The sequence below is a fragment of the Hetaerina americana genome, unplaced genomic scaffold (genome assembly GCF_022747635.1).
Source record: "Hetaerina americana unplaced genomic scaffold, ioHetAmer1.1.p SCAF_12, whole genome shotgun sequence".
Classification (NCBI taxonomy): domain Eukaryota; kingdom Metazoa; phylum Arthropoda; class Insecta; order Odonata; family Calopterygidae; genus Hetaerina; species Hetaerina americana.
The window spans coordinates 2,386,061-2,413,094 of NW_027286292.1; the positions used below are offsets into that span (position 1 = coordinate 2,386,061).

Below are 27,034 nucleotides of genomic sequence, written 5' to 3' on the forward strand. Positions count from 1 at the left end.
GGATCAGGATAATGCTGAAAAATATCTGCTGTTGCCGGATTCGAACCTGGGCCCTATGGTGTTGATAGTTAATGATTTATTTGTTGCATTGCTCACATTCAAGGAGAGCACGAAAACATCAGGGCTAATGAATGCTAGGGAAATGATAATGGGAAAGTATAGATGTTGCAAAAATTTTGAAATTAAAACATTAGCAATGATTGATAACTTTTGACTATGTGATCTAAATGAAAAACATTCAAGGGGGACCAGGAATTTAAAAATTGTATTTTTTAGAGAGTATATGTGATTTTCAAAGGCTTAAATTATTGTCTTTACAATTGTTATTTCATCAAATAATGTTGGGTTGCTGGGGAGCGGGAATGGCGGCACAAATGACCCTTGAAACAAATGATCCGCAAAACAGATTTTCTGTAAGGGACGATGAAGAGTTTACTGTACATGAGTAAAGAATAAAGTGAATTACAAAAATGCCAGATGAATTGGATATAGTAGGAGAAATATAACTCGGGAAGTAAGAGAACGAGAATGAACAGCTATTTCAACCTTTGCTCTCTTATATCAGCAAATTATTTGCAATAGTTGGCCAAATAACATCTAATTAAAATCTATATGTTGTATGCTAAATTTTAGGTATGTGCATCTGCCGTTCTATTAAAGTATTCCTTTAAAATGCAATTTGAATTAAAAGCATCATTAATTTTAGCGGTTATATTTTTCATACTATGAAAGTGATGAAGCGCGCCCCTTCCATGGTATTTGGATTCTCCCCAAAGCATTATGCTTCCCTAGTCAGGAGTTCACACTCTGTGGAATAACCATACCTCTGTCCTCATTTCTCTCCACCCTCCCTTAAGCATCACTCGTGTTGGAAGGAATTGTTTAATCTTGGTTTATGCCTTTGAATATCACAACTTTCCACAAAGACTTTTATCAAATGGTAGGTGTCGGGTTCTCCTGTTAGTATCAGTGAACACAGAATTCAGTCAAAAAGGTAGCAGGCTTATGAGTTTTAGGTGTCACATGAGAGAGTATGAGGGTGGCCCAGAAGCCTCGCTTCCCTTGGTTTTGATCCAAACCTTGTAATATGTAGTCAACTTTCATTCGCTAGTTGTGGTGTACCCCTCAAACACAACAACTGCTTTCTTCCTTTGCAGCAGCGTGCCTCGGCAGCCACCACGTCGGCCACCGTCACTTCTGCGGAGAACCGGCCGACCAAATCGGGGCTCAACCAGAGGCTGAAGGAGAATTCTCCAGAGCCTCATCGACCTGGGATTCGGTCGGGAATTGTTAACAGAAACCACGAGTCATCGCCAGAGATCATGGCTCACTCTGCAAGACCAGGGATGACTCAGAGACACATGGATGCATTCAGATGTCCCCCAGGCTGCCCGTGTGGTACTAAGCAAACCTATGTTCCCCTTTCTTCCTGCTTCTTCCAAAATTTGTCCCGGCCGGAGGACTATAATCTCGAGCCTGAGCCGGGATCGTCGAATTTAAACAGGCAGTGGGCTCCAGGGAAGATGAGTAAAATAGTTTCTGCCAAGCAGAAGCCATGCCACAGCAAGCCGGCATCAATGGGGGGCTCCCCCATGCGGCCCGGCTCCCCCGAGGTGGGCGGCCATGACTCGCACTCAATGAAGCATGCCCCGGGGCGGCACTCACCCTCGGCTGCAGGTGCGGCCACGAGCCACAATTTGGGGCCCGTGGCATCCTGCCATAGCCCCAGCCAACACCTCCTGCCGTCGTGCAAGCACTTTCGAATCCGTGTGCGAGATTACTCGGATGAAGAGGAAGACGACCATGCCTTAGTGAGCACAACGTTGGATGTGGTGTCTCCCTGTGAACCAGGCCCGTCCCAAGGGAGGCGTGAGATGAACATGGATTTCAGCAAATCGTGCTATAATTTCCTAAACCAGGTGCCACCCGAAGTTTTAGGTATGTGAATTCTTGAATTCTACGAGTATTTTTGCTTTATTTACCATGGGAGGTTATTGTGCTTTAGGTGTGATATACCTGATAAGTTTATATTTGAACAATTTCTTACTATTAAAAATGAAATGTCTTTGGGAAGATGTATATGCCTTTTTGTGAAACAATACGTTTTCCAAGAAAAATAAGTTTCTGAATGGAGTGGATTTCAATTGATACCATTTTTATATAGTCCAGATGATGCAATTGCTCATTGGAACTGGTTGTGATTTTGAACCAAATTTGACTGGGGAAATAAATTGTTTCAATACAAAGACATACATTTCTTTTGTGATGCTCTTCTAGGCTCTCTTTGGATTGTGTGTTTTCAACATTAAATGTCTACTTTTTTGTTTGTACCACACATGCATGCGGTGGTTTACTAAAATCTTTTGATGTCTTATCAGTAGTGGAAGGAATTTAGGATCTGAGCTAAACCATTCGGTCAAATTACTGCTTAAAATGCTAAATATAGTGGACTCCCTCTTATCCAGTCTCCTTTTAACCTGTGCATGCCTTATCTGATCATAATCTCTCCAGAGGGTAAATGATGTAAATTGTGTGAGAGTATCATTGAAAAACTAAAGATGCCGTTTAAATATCTTTCAATGAGCCACCAATAATTTATACTTTCCTTTTATAATGACAATAAAGATTATTTTTCATTCAGTTAAATGCCCTGAAATGGTATTTTGAAAGTATTTTAAGATTATCAAGGCATTCTGCATGCTCATCCTGTATTCTGCAGGAGTCTAATGTCTCCCGTCCCATCACTGCCATAATTTATTTCATGATTCATTCATGGTGACTGTAGATGAGTATAGTTGATTGCATTCACATTGCACCGTCAGAGAATATCTATATTCACAATTAGTTGCACATTCATGCTCATGCAACATGATTGGGAGCAGCTGGTGTGTCACTGTCCTTAATATGAACTATTTGATGCTCATGGATTAATTGTCCTTTGGCAACCTTATTTTGAATGGATGATCACACAAGGATGTCTTAGCTGAATTTTTCTTTGCACCAGTGCATTATCAAAAGTGCACTCGTGAGCCCTGCGCCACATTTTAGCCCTCTAAAATAATTACTTCTAGTGTAGAAAACAATGGTTGTTTTGCAGTCATACAATCAATGCTCGTTTATTTTTTCAAACATCTTTAAAATTGGAATTATTAAAGGAATCAGGAGCTTTTTGAAAATACTTAGTAGAAAAGCATTAAGGAGGTGATTCCCTGGGGCCTCAAGTCATTGACGAATATCAGGAGAAGAACTGCATTAAATGTAATGCAGTTTATATTCTAATAATAGTTTTTCTTTGTAAAAGTATTAGATACTATTGAAATGACTTCCTCTTCGAAGTTACTGCTAGGGATATCACATTATATTATCACTAATAATATACAGTAATTTGATTCCATTATCTTAGCAAGGAAAAATTCTTTTACTCATTTTATTCTGTCATTAGATGTCAAATAATTTTATTGATCATTAAATGTCAAAGGATTTCACCAAAATTTCACCCTTATTGTGGCGATAGACATTATTTTAAAAGTATTTAGTGAAAATTTTAGGATTGCTCCCATCATTTGATACAGGTCTGCTTTCAGCCAAAATCTGTTCATCTTACTCATTTCAAACGGCCCAAAAATTTGAAATTTCAGTAAAAAAATAATGATTTTTGAAAGATATTTTCCATTTATGAAGCCCCAGTGGTGGCAAAGTAATGTCCTTGCCAATATGGCATACAAATGATTTAGCATGTAGTTGTTATGCATGTTATAGCATGTATAGCGTGTAAATTGTAAAATGTGACCCTGCTGAAGTGGTTTCAGTGCTATGCATTAATCGTTAATAGTATTTAATAAAAAACATTTCCACTCTGATCTGTCGTCATGGCAAAAATATTCCTCCAATGAAAAAAGTGAGTGCACGAGAAAAGCATAAGCCCGCCACATGTAGTGTGACCATGTTACATCAACTTAAATTGACCATCTGAAAATGACATAATAAACCCCAGTGCGCTTATTAGTTGTGGTTGATGATGTACTTAAGTAACAATAGAATGTCATTGTATTTTGTTCCATAACTAGCCCCACATTAAAAAAATAGGATGGGATAATTTTCAATGTTTGAGACATCTTTAAATGCATACTAATTTAAAATATTCTCTTAAAATCTAGGTGGAGGAAAATTATCAGATGTGAAAATACGTGAGTAAATGCAGTATCAGTACTAATATAGGGAAACATAACTTCAGGGTGTTGTAATACATTACATCCAGACCCAAATCCTTGAATCATTTTTGTTGAGCAATTGCATAGAAAATTAGTGTTTTATTGAGTCAGATAACCTCAACATCTCGGTCTGAAATGCAATGGCTCACTGAAGGCACCTTTCCCTATAAATGCCAGAAACTATGTGCACTTAGAAACAGCGATGGGTGAATTTCTCATCAGCTTCACGTAACAGATTATGGCATGATGTTGCAGCCACATTTCTGTGTCACATGCTGGGATCAATTTGGTCATCTCTGCCCCTTGCTCACAGTTCATGTACCATCATGGTTAAGTTTCATCCAGTTTCTATTTCTCTCCCATGTAATATGAAAGTGAAGTGTTGCCGTGCCCTCCTTAGGCAGGTGCAATCAGAGCGACCTTAAGATTGTGAGGAAAGGCTGACGTAAATTTGCCTCATCATACCAAAGCAAAAATCGTTCAGTTGTTGTTACTCCACAAATGCATAATTTACATGTTAACCATATATTACATTATATGATGTGGAGAAATACTGATTTGTATCATTGCATTTTTGATTTTTCAGTATTATTAGTGGTTTTACGAAGACAATTATGGAGAAAAAGTCTCTCCCATTTTAATATGTTCTCTGTAATTCAATTTTTTACAGAAATGTTAGACAAGTTAAAGAAAAAATTTATAGATGGTTCAGGTCTAACTGGCTAGCTAAGTTTAAGGTGATACCTCTTGTTCTTCATGAGTAATTTTAAATTTGGCCTATTTTAAGAGGATGCCTTTTGTTAATGATCAATGACCAGCTAAATTAGCCATAGCAAGTGATGCAACTGAAGCCATTGATAAGTCCAGACTCTGTGCAATATTATTCCTTTTATTTCCTATCAGTACCTGTAGAAAGTGCATATAATAATAATAATAAACCATAAACACAGTAATCAACCCAAATGTCGGTTTGGTAGGTGATGGTAGAGTTCACCCAGTACTAGGCCCGATGGCGTGTGAAATTCACACATAAGGGTAGGGGGGCCAGTTCATTTCCCTGTGCCAGTAATGGTTTCTCAGCAATATCTGGTACCCGAAAAATCACACAGCTTGGGTGGAGCTGTAGGTGCCCAGAGTGCCTTGCCCGGGAATCAAACCTGGGACCCGCCAGTCTGTAGTCCAAAGCTCTACCCCCTTGACTATGGCGACCCATAATATAATAATTATTATTATTTGGTAAACATTCAAAGGGCTATTTTTGTGGTGATCTCTCCACTCACCGATGACATGAAAGTGACAAACACATCAGCTGCTGTAGCACATGATATTGCTTCTAAAATGACTGTATTGACAGGGTCTTTTGCATGTGTTTAAGCCAGGGTTTATTTAGAATAAATGTATGGTGTAAAGCACATTTTTCTAGCTGCTTCAATTCATCCTCATATGCCTAATTAAATGATAAGGCTTACTTTTTATGCCCATTGATAATAACATTGCTGTTCAAAGATTTGCAAAATAAAAGATGCACTGAGTGTGTTATGATTGATAAAAAGCTAAGAATGGAATCTGCATTGCTTTGTCTCTTGCTTTTAATTCCTGTGGTAGTGCCAAGAGAAGCATGTAAAAATGAATTAATGGGAAAAGATTTGAAAGTAGGCTGTGTTGCCAAGGATATTGTCCGGCCACGTGTCCTTAATTTTTAAATAAAAAATATTTTGCACATTTGTGAAGAGTTGCGCTGTTAGGTTTTGATTGTAATTAATATATTTCGAGGGTGAAAAATGCATTTGGCATGCTAATAGAGCTCATATCGTCTGTCCAACATTTTAGCCTGAGTCGCGTACTGTGCAATCTTGTGCTTTATTTTGATTTGACGAGGAAAATTTGTATGTTAAGAGTATAAATTTTCTCTTTATTTACATTAAACATAAAATTTTGCAAAATATTTATAATGTAAAAATAAGTTAATGAAAATCAGCCAAATTTTCTGCCGCATGGTCTGAAGTATGTCTTTGGTGTTAATGTGCTTGTGGACTACCTCACTTACTAATGCCCTTGGTCAGCTGCAATCAAAGTAGCGAAACAAAAGCAATCTTGAATAGTGCTTTGGAAACAATTACCATTCAGAAATTAAAAATTAGCTTATTACAAAGAGAAGTTGAACAGAAAACTTAATGTGTTGGTGCTTCATTGGTTTGTTATTTTGAATTGCTACCATAATGATGATGTCATACACAAATGAATTTAACTCTTTCACTAGCCTTATTTATTTATCTGATGATTAACTCCCTTTGTCGAGCCGCTGTTCAATTTTCCTCAGTGAAATTAGAATGGGCATTGCTATTTTGCTACTTTCATATTCATTTATGGATTAATCAGTTGATTCAGATGTTTTAACTCAAAAATATTCATCTATCCAAAAATTGCAATTCCCAGTTTTTATATCTTCTCTTCTTCCCGATTATATTTAGTACTATTTCCACCCAGATTAGTACCATTTCCTCCCATAAAAACTGCAGAGACAGTGTGCGTATTTAAGGACTTTCAGTGCCTTTTAACGCACTGATGTGTTATAATGTACTAATTGTATTTCATATGGTACAACCTGTGTGATAAAATTGAAATGTTTGCTGCTAATTTAAATTAAAATCTTGTAGTTGAAGTTTAACAAAATTTCATGAAGATTAAAAGTTTATTTAATTTAGGCTTATGGATGATTGCAAAAACTTGAATGGATTGCCTTGCATGAATGCTTCATGCAAGGCAAATATATCTCTAATTATGTCTTTCTCAATTTAAGGTAATACACAATTGTATTGCTACAAAAACTATATATTTTTAGAGAAGAAATACCAAGTCTTTTTCATTTACCTCCCTTCCATGAATATTTGGATGTTCTGTTTAACATTGCATCAACAAATAAGTTATTGAAGTGATATATGCATTCATATTTTATAAGTCATCAAAAACTCTTTGTGTATTATCTTTCCTGTGAGAAGCAATATTCTCTGTTTGTCAGTGTGGTGTATCAAACATTTCAGGATTAACGGAGTGGGAAGACGACGCAAAGGTTTTGGCTGAAGTCCTTGCTACATCACAAGAGGAATACTTGGATTCTTTAAAGAAATCAGCCCCCAAGGAATCTAGTGTTGCAGATGATGAGGAACCTTCAGTTTCACCTGATCACAATCCTGACCTATATGAATGCAGCTAACATTAACCTAAAGCTGTAAATACATTGTGTATATAAATGTATATTAAATCAGAGTAATATATATAAATTATATTAGTTGTAAAACGTTCCTTTGACACCTGACCATGATTTGAGGAGAGAAACTACTAAAATTTACTGTAAGAAATTTATGGACCTAAAGAAATAGAAAAACCCTAAATTGTATTTTATTTGTTGTCCTGTGGTGCTGAATTGATTTTAGGACTTTAAATTTTACATTTGGTTTAGCACAGTTAGTGCAATTGTATTTTTAATCTCTGAAAGAAACGGAGTAAGAGGCAAAAGAAATGTTTTGAACATTGCTATGAATTTCTGTATTAAAATCAACTCACATCTTAATTCATTCCTCCGAAGATCATTCCCAACATAAGTAAATCCAATGAATTTTTTCCATGTAAAAAGTCTATACTATTAAATGACCAGAATCGGGAGAAAAGCCAGATTTTATATGATGACCATTGGAAACTTGAAGCACATTTTTATATTAATGGCCACAAACTGAAATGTAATAGAGTGCAAACAATAGTGACGAAAGTGAGAAAGTGGTGGGGAGTCTGGGTATGCAGCCATCCCTTTTTTTATTAGTCATCATGATGGAATTTGCATTAATTGGATTAATTTGAGGTTAATGCAATAATGCTGTGGTAACTTGCATGAGCATAATTGATATAAGTAAAAAGCAAACGCCTTAAAAGAGGAAAAACCTCTGCCTTACAGGAATGGGTCAAGTTAGGTAGTCATCCAGGATTTAGTGTATGGCATTGTTGTTGCAGGTCAGTCATTTCAGGAAATAATTTTGAACTGAAAATTTAGTGTCACTTTGATTTTTCTAACTGTATTCCCTTTACTAGGTACGTTAGTCATGTTCCTGAGATATAGTTCACCATTAACTCAATAGCAATGGCCAAGCCTATTTGTTCAGTCTACATGTGTATAGAAGGCCCTGGAGAGTGAATTTGACTATGGACATAATTTCAGGTACAATTTCTGCTAGCTATCCTTGGACCATAAGTGGTGACGGATTTCACGAAAAGTTACATCAGGGCATGTGTCAGAAGTGAGTTTTCTGAGCTCCATTACTATGCAGAAAACGTGTACCATTCCGTTAAAGAGTGATGACTTCCTCCTTTCCTCTACTGTAACAATTTGTGCATTAATCCCGTGTAGTGTTTCCCATCTAATGGCAACCTACATTCCAGCTGTTGTGAGTTTCAGAAATACAATCTTCTCTCACTTATGCAGGAATTATTAATACAAATTCCTCTGCCTCACCATCCTGATCAGTCCTAAAGGCCTCTGCACTGAAATCCCTCTTGGCGATAAATGTCTCTGGAACTTGATGTTGGTTAATGAGAGGTTACTCTGAAACAGTAAACGGTAACCCTTCCTGCTATTTTCTGCTTTGCATTACTTGTTAAATAGAGATACCTCAGAATTTTTTCTTTTCAGTAATGATTAAATGTAGTATAAACATAGTTATATGCTACTAGTTATGTGCCTTTGTTAGTGGTTCATAATGTTATTATATTAAGTGGTTCTGAGCAGCAATGAAATCCTCAAGTGGTGAGATTGTATTTTTTGTGTTGTTTTCTTGCCTGATTCAATTACATCATATGATAGCCTCAAGAGCCAGCAGCAGAGTCAGACATTATTAATCTTCAACAAAGAGGTGTTGGATGTATCTTGTCATTTTAAAAATTGAGATTTCATTTTGGGTTAAGAGCAGTTATCTTAGCATTGGTGAAAGAATAATATGTGAATTATTACTTATTTCCAAGTGATTTTTTGTGATCTCTTAATTCAGGTGCTTAGTGAAACAAAGATTTGAACGTGCTTGGCTTGCAAGTAATGGAAGCTGTGTAATCCAATAGCCAGTGTCAGTAAAAGTCGGGTGCTTGATCACTGATGTCTATGTGATATTTGTCATACTATTAAAAGTTTTCTCTGTTGAGTATTTATATAGAAGCCAGAAGTGGTTTATATTAAAAAGAGTACCCTCTGTAACGATCAAGGAGGAGAAGACTAAATGGAAAATTTTCATTGGGTTCACCTGATTTTCCACTACTTGCATTCTTTGCTTGTTTCAAATACATACTCCTGTTCAGTGAGATTCATTGAAATTTATTGCTGCATGTGCTGCATTAAACCATGTCTGCAGAGATTAATTACAAGTTCCTTATACCAGATGTGGTTGCCCATACAGGGCTGACTGCCCCTATTACTTCTCAAATGACCTGATGAGCCAGCTTGATCTGAACAAAATTTCCTGTGTCTTTCTACGGAAAATAAATTATTATATAAGAAATAAAATAATGCTGTCAATATTTGTGTACAGTGATTGGCATAGTTCATCCATAAAGTAATAACCTTCAGTTTGGCTCCGGTAAATATTTGTAAAATAATATTTGTCGGACATTTTATCAGAGCTAGCAATGAAAATGTGTGAAATCATGTTTCAGGGTAAACAGCACAATTGCACAAAAAGACTTTCAAATCTTGTGGGCTAGCGAACTGACATAACAACCTCTGAAAAAGCGTGTTGACACTGGTCAAAAAAGTTGAAGCTTAATTCCACAGGAAATGGATGAGCTTACTGAGACTATTTCAGTATTGGAGGCAAATGAATGAGTAAACTGTAAATGCTTATTCTGTTATTTTTTGTGTTTTTAATATGTTATACATTATTAAATCTACATGTCAAATTCAAGATAAATGTTGTTATTTTGGAAGAATTAAAATTTGAAAAGGCTGGAAGAGTTTCAGCTTTTGATTACATTTGACCTCCATTTTAAAAATTTTTTATTCAACTCGTCATTCATAAGGACAAGGTGTGCGTCTAGTGGTGTGTTGAGGTGGTGTATATACCAAGTTCGGTGGTATCCCGATCCCTATTTGGGGTGATTTATGGAGAGCTCTTCAAGTGAATGCTCCATCTGTTGAGTGGGATGTTAAATTGTGGACCTGTTGGTGCCTTTTGTTAAGAATAGGCTAATGCCAACACTGGGTTTCTCTCTAGCTTTTCACCATTTCCTGAATTTATACCTTTACCAAATCACTCTCCTTTCCCTAAAGGTGTGCGAATTACCTCAGCTCTCTGTCACCTCCCGTAATAGCTGATGATACTAAGCATCTTGGGGCAGCATGTTTAAAAGAAAGAGATTTTTGTTAGCCCAAAAATGGCAAGGAAAAAGTAATAATTCTATTGTTAATGGGACGAACAGTTTTTTTGCCTTGTGGAGAAAAAAATAACTAGGTATCCCATGGATGTGTTTGACAAACGGCATTTGAGCAAAGTAGGTAAGTTAAAATGATGGTTTTTAGGTGTATATATGAAATCACTGGATATAATACATTCATCATACCTTTTAGTGTTGTGTCAATTCTGCCATAAAAAGCAGGCTTCATTACGTACCTTTATGTCACTTTTTACTGGTTTATTCAATTAAGCAGTGACCCAAAAGGTGTGTTATGATGTCAGTGTAATTAAATCATCTGCATTTGCCTTGAACTATGTAAGTTTGTAATGTATTAAGTCCACTGTTTAGCTAACTTTGTTATCTTAGCCAAGTTATTTTCAAAGCTTCTATTGTGCAATATTATTACTGTGATTGGTGATAAAGTATGACCTTGTGTATCAGTATTGACTTGAGACTTGACTGGGCTAGTGCCCTCATGACAGGTAGTAATTTAATAACTATTCCATTGGGATTATTAAAAGCTGTAATATTGAGACAGCAAATACATTTTTGAAGTGATTTGATGAGTAAGGGTTCTGGAAATACTACTTAAACTCTAAAGTGACTTGTAATTCAAACTGGGCCTTAAGATAATCAAGTTTAAGCTAACAATTGTATTAGAAAAGAGCCAAAATATTTTTTAATATCTTAGGGCACACTTTTATGCCAGTGAAGGTGGTGTACATGATAAAATATGAAAAGAATTTTTTAAAGAGTGAAAAAGAAATATTGCTTAAGTAATTAAATAAAGGACACTTGAATGAGTACATTGAATATGAATTTTATTGGGGTGTGTGTTGGTATGTTAGTTACAACTTTGGGTGGGTATGTTTTGATGCTGTTGACAATTTTCTATTGTGTTGGAAAGCACATGATCACAGTTGCTTCATGGGTTTTCAGCACCACTCAAAATTACCGGAGACCTCATTGGGTTCCCAGAATCAGTTTGTGTACGATTAATGGACGAAAGGAAATTCGTTTAGGTGCTGGAATGACTTCATGTGTACAGGGAAATCAGGAGTAAGTCATTGTCACATTGATTTTACTGTTAATTTAGGCTGTTCCTTCAGGAACTTGGAATTGTAGATTCATTGCACCATAGAGAATGGGGAAGCAGTTGAGGGAAACTTGTTTAAATGATTCTGAACAGAAATCATTTTGCTCAGTAATAATGAAATGATGACTGGATAAATGAAGCTGTGCAATAATTGAGGATATGAAGAGGTTAATGGTAGACTTAAACCATTTTTATGGTTTATTCTGTGTTGCTTATGAAATAGATTTTTAAAAAGAAAAAATCAGTTTTATAAAAGCTGTGTGAATGTGACATGTATAGCATTATTTATGAATGTCAATATTGACCTAAATAATTTCAATGAACTATACACCAGACAAATTTCTACCATTGCAACGACCTGTAGAAAAATCCAGGTCGAAACTATGACCGGATTGCATTGGAATATTTTAACTGCTTAGAAATTTTAATATTGAAATGTTGCGGTTCTCCGTCACCAAAATGTGAAGTCTGCTGAATTTAACAATGTAATTTCTAAGTTCTGAATTTGAGGAATGCAATTAAAGGAAGAAATATTCTGTGAAGTCGCGTGAATAAAGCTTTTGTGAATATCCGGAAATACCATATCGTTCAAGTTGCAAGGGAACCTTTGCTGCTATTCTGACGAGACTGATACGTAATCATCAAAATTTGAATTTATCATGTAGTTAGCAGGAAACTTTCGCCATTTAATAAAAAGCACACAAATGAGTATATAGGTTTAATATCTATGTATTCAGCCCCAATTTCAGCAGGCTTTTCAGCCCTTTTACTTCTTGAATATAGCGTAACCATTGCTGGCGTATTTCACTAATCTGAAAAACGACCCCAATCAGCAAATTCATTCCATCATAGAAGACGCGTTACCTCGAGGCGATGGCGCTAGAGGTCATTATGGATTAGTACTACACTTCCATCTGGCGGCCACGGAAACAGGCAAGTGAATCGAGATCGTACGCTATCCCATGTATTCTTGAAGACATTTAACGGAGTTCAGTGAAGGTTGAGACTGAGCGTGGGCGTAAGTAAGAGAAGATGACCTGAAGTGACATTGGGTCTTGTTTGAAGTACGCTGCCGCGCTTAGAGGAGAACGGAGTAAACTTGACGCACCCTACGTCTTCCATGCATTCTGCGGCTGTGGTGACTAAAATATCCTGCTGCCATGGCAGTCGGACGCCAGGAAACTTTTGCTTCTTACGCATACATAGTAAGCTGCATTGCAATTTTACTAGTCCTTAAGAAAAAACATTGTTTTAATGGAAATTATCATTATCCGTCACAGCTATTTCTCTGTTGGGCATCTCTTGATGCAAGGAAATACACATCCCCCGATTATTGCGATGGAATGGAGGTAGGCGTAGCATATAAATTTTTTGCGTGTATGTATTACATTTAGATGTTCATACCCTTATGACGCTATTTTTACTTTTCCTCAAGACGGAGTCGCCTCTTTCTTTTCTGTGGGGCGTGAGGCGTCAGCCCCCTTCTTACTTCTTTGGCACGATTCATGTGCCCTACACGAGGGTTTGGGACTTCATCCCCGAAAACACTAAACAGGCCTTCCAAGAATCCGAAAAGGTGTACTTCGAGTTGGACCTTACGGACGGAAAAACTCTGTCGGCATTGCGTCGGTGTCAACTCATCCCCCGAGGTAGAAAACTCTCGGACATTCTTCCGGATAAACTTTTGCACCGTTTGAAAAGTCATTTGGAGTACGTGCGAAGAATGATGCCGCGATGGATGACATCGGATCAGCGTGACCGCGGGTTGTATGCAGATTACCTCTACGCCACTATCACTGGGAACTGGGAGAGGAAAAGGCCGGTGTGGGTGATGCTGATGGTCAGCTCGTTGACGGAAGGCGATATCAAATGGCGTGGTGTCCCCGTCCTAGATCTGTATCTTGCCCAGAAGGCTTCGCAGTTAAAGAAGGCAGTCGGGGCTGTCGAAGATGCGAACGAGCAGTGTTCTCCTCTCAACGGTCTTAGTTTTTCGCAGGTAAGTGTTTCTAACTTAAAAATTTGGAGATATTTACTTGTGCATGAGAGACTTGAGCCGCGCGACAACTACGCTCGCATAGAATTAGCGAAAAATCGTACAAAGTCAAAGTACGTGACGTTCGTTGTGTAAACGAAATATAGCTCCTATTGAATTAGATAAATTTACTTTCCAATTTGTTCTTCGCGTTTTCTCAGGGACAGTATTAGAATCGAGTTATTCCAAATGTAATATTTTTCTGTTTTTCTTCGCAATAATGTCGTCCAGTCATTGTGATAACATTTGTTGGGGAGGTCAATTTAATCATGGTTCCTGCACTGGGGTAGGCGTCACGTAGTCCCCAAATGGACCAAGAAAATGGGTTTCGAGATGAATGAAACTCAGAGGCAAATTCCTATGAAAACAATTTTTATGGTACCTAGGTGGAAATACCTTATTTCGATCATTTTAGGAACAAGCGTTCTAGATAAAATCATCCGCGCTAGACCGTATAGGCTGTACTCCCGTAAATTCCCCTGTATTCACCTAAAAAAACTCGTAAATTCTTCCAAATAAACTTTTGCACCGTTTGAAAAGGCATTTGGACTGCTTGAGAGGAATGATGCAGCGATGAATGACACCGGTTCAGCGTGGCCGCGGTTTGTATGCAGATTACCGTCACCTGGGAGAGGAAAAGGCCGGTGCGGACCAATGATGCCCCACCCGGTGGCGGCGGGTTAAAGCCCTCGCCTACCAATAATCCAGAGGTCGCGGGTTCGAGTCCCGCCGAGTTGGCTTTTCCTCAACCTAGGGCCTAGATAATTGTGATTGTGTTTATTGTATTATATGAGGTTTGGTGGAAGAAGAGACTATGAAGTCCCCATCTCGCCTCAAAAAAAGACTTCTATCGGGCCGATGGGGACACCATAGTCCTTTGAGACACAAACAAAAAAAGGGTAGGCTGGACTAGTGCGGTCTAACATGGCCGGATTCACGTTGGAATAGTTTTTCCACTACTATATGCGCGTAATCTTTTATCATATCCTAGGTATTTGTGGGTCAGGCCCAGCATCATGAATTTTAAAATGTTGGCGAGAGAGGTGTCAGTTTTATGACTTGGGGGGGATTATTACCATATAATACATATTTTTTATAGTATTTAAATCCTAGGATTGGTTTACTGCGGCACATATCTTTCCCTTCTACGGTATCTGAATGCCAGGGAAAGCTGCATATTCTAGGGAGATTAATGTGGTGGTTTCCCGTTGCCTTCCACATCTCAGTACTGCGGCCGATACCGTGAACTTTACTTTCGCCCGCAGCTATAACACATATAGGTTGGTAATATTTACCATCGAATGAGAAAAGCAAGGAGACATTCGTTATAATGGAATCACCTTGAAGTGTTATCCTGAATTCGTACCAGCACTTGTCGAGAATGATCAAATGAAAATCATTCAATGCGTAGGTAAACTCCGCCCAATGTAAGCAGAAATGTCATCGTCGGTAATCGAGACAGGATCTACCGGATGCTAGAGGTCAAAATAAGGAATCCTCTCAGTGGGAAACTTTGTATTCTCCCTCGTTGATTGGTACAGGTAGCTATCGAGCTGCATTAGCCATGGGTTAATGAGGAATACTGATTGAAAATAAAAAGTATAGTGTACGTTGATATGCTGCACCGTGCGGGTCGGACTCCCCTATTCCCCATCTGTCGCCCCGACTCAGGGAGCCAGAGTTCTCACTGGATAGGTTTGGAGCGCCACATCTTAAGACGTATACAAAGACACGCAAAACGAATCTGAGCCTTCACACCTCGGCCCGGCACCGCCCTCTTGTATCTGATTTTAATTTTCTGGGTTTGACCCGCCCAAAATCTCGAGTCTGCTCTGAGTGTCCTAGTTTCTGTAAGGAAACTTACGATGGGGTATCTTAAACCTTCAATTAGTGCTAAATATATTCGAGATAAAAACTTATTATTTAATTGTTATTCTTAAAACTTATCTGCACAGTCACCATCTATAATTATAGAATTTGTCCCAGCGTTTCTTGACCTTTCGACGTCCGCTATTGTAGAACTCGGCAGATTGCTTCGATAACCAATGTTCCACTCTTGAATGACGACGTTTGAGTAGTTAAATCTCCGATCTCGCAATGGTTTTTTGAATTCTAGGAATAATAAAGTCTCTTGGGCGAGATTGAGAGAATAAGACGGATGTGGCAACATTTCATATCCACGTAGCATTGATTGGTGGTCGAGATTGCTGATCGTGCTGTGTTAGCTTCTGAAAAGTAGCCGGTAGTCGTGGAACCCAGCGTGCTGACACCTTTGCCATGTGCAGTTCTTCGTGAATAATTTTCCACGCACTGCTCTTACTCAGTCTCATTCATGATCATTTGGATGGGTGTTCTTCGGTCTAATAGGATGAAGTCCTCAGCTAACTTCACCGTGACAGCATTGTCCGTAAGTGATGGGCTTCCACTTCTTGGAATGTTTGTGAGGGGCATACGCAAGTTTGAAAATTCCTTTTCCAACTCACAACTGTGTCATGTGACGAGCTATCATTACATCGTGGATTTTCCGGGAATTGTAACCTTTCAAATGAAGGAAATTAATTACACTGCGAGCCTCTATCTTCTCCATGATGCGAGTTGCTTCAATGACTACGGCTTCCTGAAACGAAAGAAATCAACGTTATTAGCTGTAATTTACAAAACTATGCGTTTAAAAGTCAATTAATATGCAGAATAAATTTTATCCAGATAACTCAGTTATATTTATAGTGATAACTACTTAAAAACGGTAGTTCCACGTCTTTGCAAACTTGAGGGTTTAAGTTGCTGTCATTTGGCGAAGGGAACCTTAGACAGTGATGGTAGTTTTGTTTTCATAACATTGAAGGAGTGAACCGTAAAATCACGGGACACCAAAGAAACCGATCGCAGGAAATGGTCGACCTAACCTCGCAAATGGACACGGTGCTCCTGCCCCAAATGGAGGAAATTGTCTTGGGTTAGTGCATCTATGTTTATAAACTCGCGACGGGACGTTAGAGATTCCCGTTCTAATCGCCTATGAACAATCTAACTTTTCATCGAATTCAGAATCTACACTCTGCTGCCAAATCACGACTGCGGCAAACCTGGGCTCACTGATACCAGGGAGTTGTTCAGAAATGCACCTGCGAATCTGCTGTTAGTACTGCCTCGCATTGCCAGTAGTTTTTCGGTGCAAGGTTTTCAAAAAAGGTGACATTTGCGAGGGCCGCCTTCAATGAGTAAATCTTCAGGGTAACCCCCGACCGACCGGGAGGGATGGTGGTCACTGAGGACCTCAGCGGAAATGACACGTCGCAGCTGTGGTCTCAAATCCCTGGGTGGCCATGAAAGCTTTTAAAGCGAAGAAGACATATGGAGCCGCTCAATTTAAATGTCTCAGTTTCTTGAAAAGAAATTCGTGAAGAGGCTAGAATTATTGAAAAATAAGCCTGGAGTCAAATAAAATATCCGAGATTTCTCGATATAGGTCATTTTTATAAATTGGCTGGTGCTTAGCGTGAAGAATTGTACTACTAGAACTCCATGCCTAGATAGCGCTCTGCAAGCAATTTTCTATTCTAAAACAACTGAAGCGGTTGCGGTGACTCGCCACCATATACTGGGTAGACCGAAAGGGCTCCTACTTTTTGCTCATATTGGAGTGCAGCCCTGGGGTATACGTAATTGACGAAACGGAGTGGACACTGTTGAACACGTTCGTTTTTTTGTATCGTTGTTAATTTTCTAATATAGTTACTCTATGATTTTGTGCGTGGAAGTGTGTCTTATGAAGGTGATCACGAGAGCGAGGTTGGAGAAAGTGCTTCCAAAAGCACACAGACGGCTGGACAAACGAATCGATGACGTGCAAACCACTAATCAGTACTCCTTAATCCAGCAATTTTTTTAAATCATGCCCACTGTAGAATAAAACTTTTATGTTTTCCAAGTACGCCACTGATGTATTTGGAGGCAGTAATCGACCCGGATGTCGATTTCAATAGGTGATGCTGTATCTCACTGCGGACCAAAGGCATATGACAGTCAGGGAGAGGGGGGACTAGTTCCCTTGACATCATTCGGTTTCCCACCAAGTTCTAGTGGTCAAGGCATTACTTAAGACTCGAGCGCAAAACCTACCCCTCGATATCCGACTACCAGGCCATAGCGCTGCCTTCATCAGAGATTAATACGTGTAGACTCGGTTTTTAGGTCTGAACGAACCCTAGACCTTTCAAGAGCAACCTATTTCCTTACGGTTCAGTCTAAAATCGCCGAATTGTAACCTTCCTTTTTTCTCTCTTACTTATATTCGAATATTATCATCATTATAAAATGTGTTACACATAGGCAACATGCCTAAGGTGTCACAGGGAATCTAAAAAAAGGTGGAAACGGTAAGGAATATCGGAGAGGGAGGGGGTTAATAGGGTTAGGAAAAGGGAAAAACATCCACTTAAACCCCTGAAAAGAACGTGCATGGTTTTGCACACATGTAAATATAAGTAAAAACTTAGTTATATACAAATATTCATCCCACTTGTACTGCAGAAGTTTTTAGGTGCACGGAATAGGAGGGCACCAAAATGAACATCATCCACCCGCATGAGAGACCGTCGCGATGAGACAAGTCATGCAGAACCGGAAAGCAAGAAGGTAAAAACCTTAGCCACTGATGATAATAGCTGACCAGGTGACGCGTAACCCCCACATGGAGGACGAAGGGCGCAAGGGGGGAGCCCAACGATTGACGGTTAGGGAGTGTTTTAACATCCACATCTACACGTACCCCACAGGTCATCGCAGGCAGGAGGTGTGAGGTCACCAGCCGTACCACATCTACTCCAATACTTCCACAAACACCTGATCCACCGAAAGAGAAAGTTGAAGTCAAGACACCTTCATACAACATCCGTTACACACATTAAAACTGTTATACTTTTAGTAACCCCTTCACTGACTACAACAAGAGCACAAATAAGGAGTCCCAAGTAAAAGGGCGGGTTAACATGTAACGCAGTCGCCAACTTCCAGGAAGAGTTCGACCCATGCAGTACGTAGTATTCACAAATGAATCAGTTCTTCAAGTTTATTTACACGACATCCCACCACCTTCATAAGGGCTTCACCGGCCATGAATCGAGTTGAGGGCAAATGTAGCTTCCATGTCCCTTTCTGTTTTCGCCAGTGCCTATCCATTCCAGTCTTAGTGCCCCCCTCCCCGTAATTTATTGTTTTGAATAGGGAAAAATGAATGTTTGAATCTTTCAGTACGGCAGTCTTTTATTCTTTGACAATTTTCTGTCCTGCTTATGTAATTGGGGGCTTAATTAAAGGTATATCTTCTGTATCGGATGCAAAATCGCACGATTGGTATCTGTGAAATGGGGTGAATCTAGCTCTGAGTCTTCGCACATCTAAACGTTCCCATCCCAGATCTTGTTGTAAATGTGTGATTCTTTCGTATCCATTTTTCACGAATATCAAGACATCGTCCACAAAAAAGCCCGAACTACGTTTCAAGAGATCTTCCGTTTTTGAATTCGTGTTGTTTATTGGATATAAGGTTTTGAATGACGAGAAATGCCATGACGTTGCGAACAATTATGTGTTTTAGCATTTTACAGGTGAGGGAGATTGAGGAAATCAGTCGGTAACTGGCGAGGTCTCGTTTATTTCCACTTTTGAAGATTGGCGTGACGTTGGCTAGGTTCCAGTCCCGGGTAACAAAACCTTTCAAAATAGATTTAAAAAATATGAATTCCAAGAAGGGCACTGTTTCGGATGCGAGATATTTCATCACTCTTGAGGGAATGTCCTTTGATCCATGGGATTTGTTTTTGTTTAATGCGGAGTAGTAGTCCCTTGCGTAATCCCTTGGTACGTAATTATGATGTCGTCCATCCTTAAAATCGGTCCTACTGGACCTTCGCGGATATGCTTGTGTCGTTATTTTAAATGTTTTGAAAGAAATTATTTACAATATTCGATTTTAGGTGCCATCTGCAAATGCGAGGGTAAGTCAAATATGTCGCAAACGCCAGCAAGAGAAACGCATGAGCCATTGCGAAAATTCGTTGGGAGAGGTTGGAACATCCACCGTCGATAGTCCTGACTTAGCCGCCAGTGATTGCAATCTGCTCGGGCTCCTAAATCATTTGGGTGGCGGATTTAAAAAAATGATAATGTCTTGGTTCAAGAGGTTACTTGTTGGTTGCAGCAGAAAACCAAAGACTTCTTTGCTACTGGTTGTCAAGAACATGCAAAGAGATGGTATAAGTATCTCTGAATGTATAGGGTGTATACAGGTATGTAGAAAAGTGAAATAAATTTCTGGAATATACTCTAATTATTAATGCCTTTATCCAGTTTTGCGAGTTATTTATTGACTTACCGTCGTATATTACCATTGTGGTTGTTAATAAACTCTGCGCTTGGGCGTTGTCCCTTCAACTTCCCAAAGTATGACCAGAAAGATTTGGGGTCATCTTCCCTATCATCGCAGAGAATTTTTCTTTTGAAGCTGTGCCTAAATATTTTTTTCCCTTACGATGTGTTAAGTATTTTCCCCTTAACTTTTCAAAAGGTGTTCCCACATCGGTTTTTTAATGAATATTTTTGTATTTTGAATGCAATTTCCTTTGTATTTTCACTGTGTAACGGCGGAAACAGTGGCAATCTCTTTTGTTGCCTTAAAGCTCTTCTAACCTCACCGTTTTACCACTGTGGTTCGTTGCTTTCGTCTTTTGTTTTGCTCGGAACAGAAATCTCTACGCCTAAGTGTCTAATTGAATCTAAGAAACGCCTGCATACAGTTTCATTTCCTGTATTGCGCGTTTTCGTTATTAGTAATTATAAGTTTTTCAGAGAATAGTCGGCAAATTCTAGAATTTCCCCTTCTCGAAAAGATATATCTCTTCTGGGTTTTCTAATTTTATTTACCGATGCATGTAATTCGGCAACAATGCTTTTGGGGTCACTTATCCCTTCGGTTACAACTACAGGTTTACTACCTGTAAATGTGTGATCAAATTGGGGTAGTCTATTAAACAGACTCTTATTCGTGGTACATTGAGGGTGTTGGGAACATAATAAAAGTTGCCTCACATGAATCGCGGTTTCTCCCTACGGTGTATATTCAGCAATTATCCCTTTCTATTGAAGAAAAAAGAAATTCACAATGACGCTATGTAGCAACTATAATAACGGTTGAAATATTAAACCTAGCTATCTAAAATGTGCATTGCCTCTGGAGTGGAATCGAATGGCCTGTATAATGAGCATGCATGAAAGTTTCTCTGATTATTTCTCTATTGCTTTCCAAAAGCTGTCGATCTGCTCATCAAATCTGTGCGTATAGCTTTTCAAGTATTTTTTTCGCGGGAATGATGATTCCTCCTCCGTTCCTGTTACCCCTGTCTCGCCTGCAATTGCTGTACCCTCAAGGTAAAACATCACCGCCCTTAATATCCTCAGTGACTCTTCTCTGTTCCCAAAACTATGTCAGCATCTGCACTTCGGAATATTTGTTGTACTTCAGCTCCATTATTTTTAATACGACCACAGGTTAGTATTATGGTACCGATCATTTCGACCTGTACTTCTTTTATTTATTTAAATTATCCACCACGCGTGTTGAGATAGTTTTCGCTTCCATTACTTCTTTTACTGAAAGGTCTTATGTAATGTGCCGTATTATTTATTCCCTTAGAAGAAGACCCAAGCTCTAAACTACCAACTATGCTAACCTTTTCTCATACGTTCGTTTAATATCGTACGCTCTACCCTCTGCGATGCCTCATTTGTATGATATAAGTATACTCACGGACGACTGAGAGGCTTTCGACACGATGCGAGGACAGGCTGCAAATCAATCAAGTCCGCTCCAATTCCCCGACAAAAATTTCCTAATATAATTTACCCATTCTATACGGAACCAAATCTTGCCACCGCGGTCAAATAGCGGGACAATTGAGCAAATGCTCGACTTAACAAGGATTTAAACTGCTTCCTTCACCTGCTTCACCTCCGAATGCAGCTCCTCGAAGAACGCAGAATTTCTTCAGAGCCGAAGTGCGTGGCGTCGTTGGTCCCAAAATGTGGTGCAGTTCGCAGCTTGGAACAAAACACTTTCGTTGAACCTGCCTTCACCACCTTTGTCACCTGAGGGACCCCACCCCCTGATATATATACGAGGACCAAGTACCCTCGTACACCAAGAGGACCCTCGAACACCATGAGGACCAAGATCCAACATATCCCTCCTGTTGGATCCTACGTCGTAAGGAAGAAATTATACGGAGGGCATTGAAGCTACCTATCATAATTATTCACTCTCTCCCCGTTCGCGGACGTCTTTCCCTCAGCAGTGGCCTCGGAGTAGGGGTGGGGGCTGCATATTCAATAGTGCTCTCACCCAACAGTACCTGGTACCTGTTGGAGACGGGGATTCGACTGCCTCTGCAGAGCCCAATCTCCGCTACAGCGTCACCTTCACCTTCCCTTTGCCCCGAGAAATGACCCTCTTGTCGTCCGATCTACGGAAGGAGACTGTCCTTCATTGGCAGATTGGACTGGAGGTAGGTCTTCGATCGCCCAGCCACGTGTAGCACTCGGGCGAACCCGTGCAGCTCTTCTGGCATAGCGGGCTTCCGAATCCCGTCCCGAGCACCATCCCCCTTGAAAGAGGCCACCCAGCTGTCGATCTTCGATCGGAGCTCCTGCAGTATCCTCTACCACTCGGTGATACCGAAGAGCAGCGAATCCGCCAGCATTTTTAAACATGGGAACAAGAAATCTACGCAAATCCATTCTAATCTGTGTCCAAAAAAATAAAAGCCAACCAAGTCTAAGACTCTAAAAATCCCCTGGCAATAAAGAAATTGTCACCTGCCTCTTTCCTTCTATATCAAATGTATGAAATATCAGTGACCTTTTTAGGCTCGTAAACGGGTGAGAATACGAAATTAACAGATTATTTTGCAAAATAATCGATAACAACACGTATGAACTGCGAGACGAAAAACACGATCAATACACTTAAGAAATGGCGCACAAAGTAAACTATCTGCTCCCTCTAACAGTTATCATTCCACACAAGGTATTACACAGACACTTGAGCACTAAACACTCTAAAATAATGAAATATAAATTGAATGTAGAACATATATCACTACCACTAAAATACAGTAAGAAATCAGTCACAGCAACTGCACTGCTAGGCCGTGGGTGAAGAGCAGGTAGCAAGTTGGTTGGACTTATTTTGGCAGGAGCTCGCTAAGGCACTTCCTTCCACGTCGGCAGTTGGGCAGATAATGACTTGAACATGCGCTACGTTAGATGCTATTTCAGTACTACTCAGTCTTGCGAGAAGGCATTTGCCAACAAACGACATGAGATCAGTGTTAAATGCATGCATACGAATGAAACTTTAAACCGAGACGTTACGGGGGGTAGGTGGCATTCTTGTTAATTATAAACATACAGTTGCCATCCCGTATTGCCTGTAGGGAGAAGTCCTTGAGTCTGCTACTCCTGGTGTCTATTTTTCAAATTTCACATTCATGCTCTAAATGAAGAATGTAGGCTGAATCAAGAATAGTTGACCAGACCTACTGAAAAAACAGCTCTTAATGTATTTACGATACTAAGTTCAACCTAGCATCAAATCGCTTTTGTTATAATGAATCCCAACTCGACTCTGGAAGTATTTCTGTGACGCTTTTCGTTCAGTCGTAACAGTTTTTAACGAATCGGGCCGCCCTGCGTTGACCCTTCTCCATTTCCCGAATGGGGTATTTTTCAGTCAGATGCCGGACAGTACATGCACACTCTTAATGGGGCCTAAGGAGAACATGATAGCTAATTTCTTTGAGCTTATATCTGATCTTTCCAACAATGCGTCTAATGACTCTCAATTTTTATTTGGTTGCCTGCAGATTTTACGCGTGTGAGGGACCTGAGCTAGGTCCTCAGTCATAGCCACTGCTAGGTATTTTACCATATCATTTACTTCTAGATCAGCTCTTGCAAGTTTATGTTCAAAACCCATGAATCTTTTAAAGAAATTCACCACCGAACTTGTGGTATGATTTAATCCAGTCCCCATTTTGAAATACCTGCGAGATTCTTTACTGTTATCATTTGATCCTCAACAGCAGATATTCCCGGTAAATCACGGTATCATCCGAGAATACCGTGAAAATCGACAAATCTCATAGCTTGGGTGGGGCTGAGGGTGCCCAGAGAGTCTTGCCCGGGACTCGAACATGGGCCCTTCGGTCAGTATTCCAATGCTCTACCCCTGGACTACCGTGAAAGTTTTGATGAGCCTTTTCTTAACATTCCTGTCGTCAACTTCCTCCTTGTGAAAGCTTCTTCTCCTAACGAAATTTTTCTCCTTACGTCCTGGCTACTTTGACCATACTGGTCGAAAATGATTCCGAGATAGGTAAACTGTTCCATTTGCTTTAGTTTTTGCCCTCCTATTTTAACATTTAGCTTAGCTTTTAGTATAAAGTTTACTCAATTAACTATATCAAACGTCTTTTCGAAATCTACGAAAAAGATATGTGCAGCCTGATTGCATTCTATGTTCCCCTTTATCAGTGAACTCATTCCTGAAATAGCCTTGCACGTACCTCTTCCGATTCTGAACCGAAACTGGTCATCGCCTAAGTAATCATTTGTCATGCTCTCCATCCTTCTTTTGATGATCATGAGCGCTACTTATGCTGCGTGCGAAACCAGACTAATCGTTCTCTAGTCCTCACATACGAGTATTTGTCCTTCCCTTTTTTGGAATAGAAACCAACCCTGATCTGACAAAGTCTTCCAGTCATATCCCTCCCTCAGAAATCTACATCTGCATAATACCCCGCAAGCCGTCGCAAGGACGTTTGGCAGGGGGTGTTAGGTCACCAGCCATTCTACATAGTACATTCCCTCTTATTTCCTCATGTACTTGGCACCCCGCGGTCCCCCAAAAACCGCGTGGAAAGGGGGCGACCGAATACCTATCATGCAACATGCCTGCATAAACGAGTGTGGTCTGAAAAGTTTCCGACCTAACAAAGATACAAGACATTTATTCTGAAATTTTCTGAGGTCGGAAACTTTTCCGACCACCCTCGTAAATGCTACGAATTAGTCCATAAAAACTCATATCTTAACATTTAATTTCTTGGTCCAAAACTTATCTTTTCGCCCAAACCCGGTCCAAAAATCCTAGTGGTGCGATATTCTGGTTACCAGAATTCGTGGGAAATGGGATACTGTCGCTACACAGGGGGAGGATACCTGTATGTGTAGATAACGCAGAGGCATCACTTAATAACCATCTCCCCAAGTAAAATTTGAAGTAGCAAAAACCAAAGGCAAGAAAAATCGGTTTTCGAAGGAGTTCCGAAATAGGTTCGGTCCAAGTCATTTTAATATATTGTACGCTGCGTGGAACAGAACGCTGCGCTGTGATATCGAATAATACTCTTTGATGATTCCCATTTCTTTGAGTGTACCCTTTACCTGCGTTGCAGCGGCTACCGTCGCTAAATATGAAAATTCCTCTTCTCCTCAGTTGTTAGCGTCCACTTAAATTTCGTTATTCATTAAATGTGAGCAGTGAAATTAGTTAATTTAAAATTAAATGTTTATGTTCCTGATTCTATGCGTGCGTCGCTCAGTAAGTCTTTGGGAAAATCAGAAGAAGAAATTATTCTGAGTAGATGTTTTCATTTTTCGACATTATATCTTTTTAGCATGGTAAACTTTTCCTAGCTTTTCTCCAACTTCTTTAACTTGCCAAAAGCGTTTGCCCAAAGTTTGCCCAAAAGTTGCCCAAAGATTTCGAAAGGCCCTCATAGTCGACGTGAATTGTTTTCCGCCGAGCCATTTTTCCTAGTTTGGAAAAAAAGTCACCAGGGGCCAAATGTGGTGAATATTTATTTATTTGAAAATGTAACCACACTCGCAAGTAATTTGCCAATTCAAAGCGGAGCATGTAGAAATATAAGGACGCATAAATACAAAACCAACAAACATTATCAATTAAAAACAGAAATAACAAAGGTCTGTATGTTCTCATCAAATTATGGAGAAGCATAACAGTTTCAGGTTTAACTTTGTGGAATTCCTTCATTATGAGGGTAAAAAGGAAAACTTTATACTTCCACAATAAAGATTTAATATTTCACGACCATGGTTTCGATGCTGCGCATCATCATCAGGTGCTTACCCCTCATAAATTTTGGAGAGATGGGAAAGAGCAAGGTTAGTAAACACGTAAGAGGAGAGCAGAAAAGGATCCCTGGGGTCAGGGAGAGAGTTCAACGAAGAGAGGAGAGGCGAAAGAAAAGAGAGCGTTCAAATAGTGATAACCTGGGAGTGTACATGTGGAGTAATGAGTTTGTGCGCGTCGGTCTTGGGGGTACTCTGAAGTTGATTTGGGGGAGCAGTTCGGGGTAGTCGGTGAGAGAGTTAATAGTGTTCTAAATTAACTTTAAATCAGATTTTACCATTTGGTTGGGAAGGTCAGAGGTGGAAAGTGTAGATAAAATGACTTCTTTGGACGCATTACAGAGATCGGGGACCCGGTGTTATACTATTTTTGTGTAGAAATTATTATGAGCAGAAGAATAATCGTGAAAACGTATGGGTGCAGTGCTCGTGGATCACTTATTTATGTGAAGCGGTAGAGAAGACCTATTACCTTTATTTCTGACTCTTTGAATGTGCCCATTGAAATAATGTTTAGAATCTGTTAAAATTGCAAGATCCTTTACTGATGACAAGCGATTGAGAGTTATGGAGTAATATTTAAATATTTAGTTTATTTAAAGTTAACAGGGTGTTTTTAACGAGATTTAACGAAACAGAACACTACATTTACTCAGTAATAGTTTTAGTTTTACTCCATTCAGAAGTTTTGTTTAAAGCATCCTGTGGACGTTGGTAGTCTGAAACAACAAGAATTTGCTTAAATAGTTTACAGTCGTCGGCATATAGAAGGGTATAGGCTTGTGGGGGACCAAAGGAAGGCAAGATTATCAATAAACAGATTGAAAAGATATGGTTCTATGGGCACTACCCTGGGGAACTCCAGATTGTGCAGTTGATCAAGGGGATGTGACGCCAGATAGTATTGCCCGTTGGGATTTCTTAGTAAGGAAGCTTGACAGCAGGCCAAGAAAAGTACCGTTGAATATGGTGGGTATTGTAATAATTCCAACTTTAATTTCATTATTTTCGCCATCGAAACTTCTCGGGTGTGCATCCGTACATTGTTTT

The 27,034-nt window shown here is 39.5% G+C and overlaps 2 protein-coding genes across 2 annotated transcripts in view; both read left to right on the forward strand.

Annotated features, from left to right (window-relative positions):
* The window catches only part of Duba (Deubiquitinating enzyme A), a 39,204-nt gene extending 29,439 nt beyond the window's left edge, over positions 1-9,765 (forward strand). Inside the window, exons 8-10 of the mRNA XM_071582904.1 lie at positions 1,158-1,938; positions 4,158-4,187; positions 7,253-9,765. Coding sequence (XP_071439005.1) covers positions 1,158-1,938; positions 4,158-4,187; positions 7,253-7,425 — 984 coding nt within the window. The 3' untranslated portion in view covers positions 7,426-9,765. The remainder of the gene's footprint in view (positions 1-1,157; positions 1,939-4,157; positions 4,188-7,252) is intronic.
* A 2,936-nt stretch (positions 9,766-12,701) lies between these two features.
* LOC139685848 (metalloprotease TIKI1-like) overlaps positions 12,702-27,034 on the forward strand; it is a 34,939-nt gene continuing 20,606 nt past the window's right edge. Inside the window, exons 1-3 of the mRNA XM_071582961.1 lie at positions 12,702-12,941; positions 13,017-13,085; positions 13,172-13,732. Coding sequence (XP_071439062.1) covers positions 12,897-12,941; positions 13,017-13,085; positions 13,172-13,732 — 675 coding nt within the window. The 5' untranslated portion in view covers positions 12,702-12,896. The remainder of the gene's footprint in view (positions 12,942-13,016; positions 13,086-13,171; positions 13,733-27,034) is intronic.